This window comes from Lygodium microphyllum, chromosome 11 (assembly GCF_053477565.2).
Source record: "Lygodium microphyllum isolate KBCC chromosome 11, Lygodium_microphyllum_v1.1.10, whole genome shotgun sequence".
Taxonomy (NCBI): domain Eukaryota; kingdom Viridiplantae; phylum Streptophyta; class Polypodiopsida; order Schizaeales; family Lygodiaceae; genus Lygodium; species Lygodium microphyllum.
In genome coordinates, this window is record NC_141145.1 from 51,878,391 (window position 1) to 51,882,522 (window position 4,132).

The 4,132-nt window shown below is 47.4% G+C and overlaps 1 protein-coding gene across 1 annotated transcript; it reads right to left on the minus strand.

Moving 5' to 3' along the window:
• Positions 1–2,083: 2,083 nt before the first annotated feature.
• Positions 2,084–3,130, minus strand: LOC148028815 (calcium-dependent protein kinase 14-like). The gene has a single exon (XM_087688495.1). It carries the CDS (start codon positions 3,128–3,130, stop codon positions 2,084–2,086), a length of 1,047 nt encoding a protein of 348 aa, XP_087544621.1.
• Positions 3,131–4,132: the final 1,002 nt, after the last annotated feature.

Consider the following 4,132-nt stretch of genomic DNA (forward strand, 5'->3'; position numbering starts at 1 on the left):
TGTGCAATAAGTTGCAACGTCGCATAGATTTGTGGTTTGTTCACAAGAGAGTTTTGCCATTCCTTAGAATGAGGTTGGCAGGTTCTTGCACAAGTTTAACTTGCAAGAGGATGAGTAGTCATCCTGTTATATCGCCTTTCTTGGGAAAAATTTCCAAGTAAAGGAAAGTTAGGTATTTGCTTGGAAGCAAATGATCAATCAATAAATTGGAGCGACATGGTCGCTAGGATTTACTGTTAATAAAACCTAAGGTATTGATTAAGTTAGGTTAACAGGGTATGGCCCTAACCCAAGGACAAAAGGGTGAACAAACAAACCCTTGGGGATCTTGCCAAGTCGCAATTGATCCCGGATCGAATGCTGGATGCATTCGGAGAGAAGGATTCACTCCTTAACAGTTGGCCAAATAAACGACCACTGGAAATTGATTGTGCTTGTAATAGTTTAGAAAGCACTGTTTGCATTGTTTGCTCAAGGAACTAAAGGATGAAAAGATATCTAAATGCTTCAGGTTGAAGGCCTGAAGGGAGAGGCAGCTTCAGTTACCCCCGACTGCCTGCCTGACCCTAACCAAGGGGGTCGTTGACCGCGCCGGGAACGTGGACCAAACCCGCCACGAGAGGTCTTTCCGTTAAGCTCTACTTGGAGCAGGAGGACGCTTGGGTGCCAGGGGGGGCTCTGGCTGTAAATCCCTCGCCTTCCGGGTCCTGCACAAGAGGCTAACGTGACTCGAGATTGGATCTCGAGGCCCGCATACTAGTCTACGGGCAGAAGCTTGGAATAGTGATCCCTGGCGGATTACTGGATAGCCTTCGGGCGGATTATGGACAAGCCTACGGGCGGAACTCCTTGTATTTCAAAGATAAAATGATGAAATGATAATAAAGAAGTTGTTTGATATTGTTTTTCTATGTCACGTGACAAGATTACGTGAAGGAACCAGTGCTTAACAGGGTTAATTAAAGAAGCTGATTGTTATATGTCAAATTAATGTGTTAGATAATTACATAACTAAAACAAACCGAGGAAAGTGCGGAGAATGGACCATGGGTCCGTCCTACGGATGGGTGGTCCCGGTTAGCCGGGAACTTTTCTCAAAAATCTCGAAGAGTAGCGGGAGGTTCATCGAAAGCAATGACCTAGAATTATGTTTTACCCAATTTGCGCTGTTTTAGGGGAACGGAATGGGACTATGCCTTATGGCAGAGAGGTTGAGTTTTGCATCCCTCTCGTTCCCATTCTCCTTGAACCAAGTGTAGCGTGAATCCGCTTCTGACCTGGCGTTTCTGCGTAAAGTAGTTCGCTCGGGTCTGACGCTAGTTGCTGCTAGCTAATGACCAAACAGGAAAACCCAAATTCAGGCCGATCCTAAGTGGGAACGGCCAGGATACTTCCGCTACGTGGCAGACGCGGAAAGACCTAGATCGCAAGTCCCGTAACATTCCATAGGAGTGCCGGGTGGAGCTTTCTAGACATCCTTTCCGATGGACTGCTAAGACGTGTCCGGGATGATTCTAGTGGACACGTTACAACCTAATATCACAATAATGACTACATGGGGAGACACGTTCTTGTTTATCTACAATTACAACTAATGTAGTAATATCTACCTCTTTTATCGTCCTTAGTCACATGGCAAAGTGATCCTGTAATAGCATGCTTAGCTAGCATGATATTAACATGTGTGTGTGTGTGTAGAGAGAGAGAGAGAGAGAGAGAGAGAAGCATTTTCCAACCATGTGGTGTGTGATTTCCTATTGAGAATTGATACTCATGGATATATATCCCAAGTAACCACAAACTGTACATTGGTATCAACCCCAAGAAATCCCTCAAATAGCCATGGCCGAAATAATGCCTACATTAATGAAAGTGAAAACTTATTTTAGTTTTTGTTGTTGTTTTCTAAGAGGCTTCAAAGAACTAAAAGCTCTAGTCTAGTAAAATAAAACTCACAAACACTCTAAGGAAGTCCAGGAACACAAGGGCTGAGGCTCTAACCAAAACGCAAAGCTCCCGGCGAAAACCAATTTCTTCGGTACAATCCTAGAGTACTTTCTTGTTCTTGAGAAAATGAATCACACTAGGCTAGGTGGTGGTGGAGCATGAGCACGATGATCGAAAGTAAGCCAACTAGACAGGCCCATAGAAGGATACTCAAAACAGCTGGTTGGTCGGCTTGGCCATCGTCCCGTGCAGCCACGCGAGTGGTGCGGCCATTAATACTCTTGTTGAGCCAAGGATGCACCATAACATCACGCAAGCTTATTCTCTCTTCGGGGTCGGAACGTAGCAACGCTCTGACGAGGTCCTTGGCCTCCTTGGAAACATGCACCAACGGATGATCAGGATAGAGATCCGATGCGGTGGCATTGAGGTGGTCGAGGTCGCCGGCGAGCACAGCACTGTGGATCTCCTCAGTCTCATCGCCATCAAAAGGATAAAAGCCAAAAAGGAGGAGATGCAGGAGGACGCCGAGGCTCCAAAAGTCAGCGGTGTTGTCATAGGTGTGGCCTTGGACGACCTCAGGTGCAGCGTAGTGGAGGCCGCCTGGGAAGCCGGAGAGACTGGGGAGACCACTGACATTGAAGTCGGCGGAGGCGCCGAAGTCGGCGAGCTTGAGGTTGGCGAAGGAGCAGCCGGGCGAAGGGAGCAGGATGTTCTCGGCCTGGATGTCGCGGTGGGCGATGCCACGCTGATGGCAGAAGGAGACGGCCTCTACGATGGCGCGGAAAGCCTGGGCCGCGTCAGGTTCAGGCAGGAACCGCCCAGGCCCCTTGAACATGAGCTCGTCGAAGAGATTGCCGCCGTCGCAGAGCTCCAGCAGCAGGTAAACACAGTCCTCCTCCTTCTCCTCCGCCTCCACGTACACGTACTCCAGCAGTTTCACGATGTTGGGGTGGCCTCGCAGCCTCTCCAGTGCCTCGATCTCGACCCACGCCTGCTCCCACGACACCTGGTGGCGCTTCCGCTCCACAGTCGTGTAGGCGCACACCTCCCCCGTGGAAAGCCGCCGGGCCTGCCCCACCTGCGCCCCCCCGGACGTCTCGAACCCTCGGCCCATGAACTCGATGTGTTCATGTAGCTGTGGCTGCTTGATCACCTTCATCTTTTCATTACGAGTGTCCATATTCCAATGTTGATCAAATACATGGATTGCCCGGATGTGCTTCGATAGTCGATCAGTGGTTGAATTCGGAAACGCGATCTTCAGCAACGTGTTCGCAAGTTTACCCTTTCGTGCTACCTACTGAGCCCTCGTTTTTATATATCCCTGCTGGGTATCTGGTCCGACTATGGATGCCGAGCTGCTTTCGCTGATATAATATTTCATAATTCTGCCTGCGGCTTTGATAGCCGACTAGAATAGAGTTGGGCTCAAAGTATATTAGGAGAGCGAAATGGGTTTGGGTACTGTTAAGGTTCAGTACAAGGCCCGGGGTTCATCTAGTCCATGGAAAAGTTATATCATTATAAGGTCGAGGCTAGTCCTTTGGTGCAAGGGCAGCCAACAACACATGGAGCGCAACAGTCAAAAACATGCAACATGATCTCTCTTCCAACAGTAACACTCACAAGAGTTGTATTCTAGTGTAGTATCGTTCAAGCACATAACTCTGGCTGATTTCTTGGTGGATTCATGTAGGAGCCTTTTTTCGACATACTCTATCTCTAACCTTTCCAAGGAAAGCACTTTAGTACATGTAAAAATGCATCCTATTCATGCTTGAGAAATTTAAGAATGTTTCACGTAGATGTCACAAGTAGTTTTAGGTGCAACATGATGGCCAGGAAAGAGTATAACTAAACTTCCATCATGTAGGGGGGTTTAGCTAAATTTAGGAATGTTTCACATAGATGTCACAAGTAGTTTTAGGTGCAACATGATGGCCGAAAAGGTAATAACTAAACTTCCATCATGTAGGGGGTTTTGCTATATCTCTATGTAGTGGCATGTTTAACAAGAACAAGGTGTACAAGACCTAACAAGGCAAGCTTTCTAACTTAGGGGATTTAGGATAGAAGGGATGTAGAGAGTAGGGAGAGATTTAGGATAGAAGGGATGTAGAGAGTAGGGAGAGAAACAATAAATAGAAGGACAATTTATGAATTACCAAAGCCCAAACATACC

Coding starts and splice junctions, on each gene's coding strand:
- LOC148028815 (XM_087688495.1), bottom strand. CDS start 3,130: ATGGACACTCGTAATGAAAAGATGAAGGTGATCAAGCAGCCACAGCTA.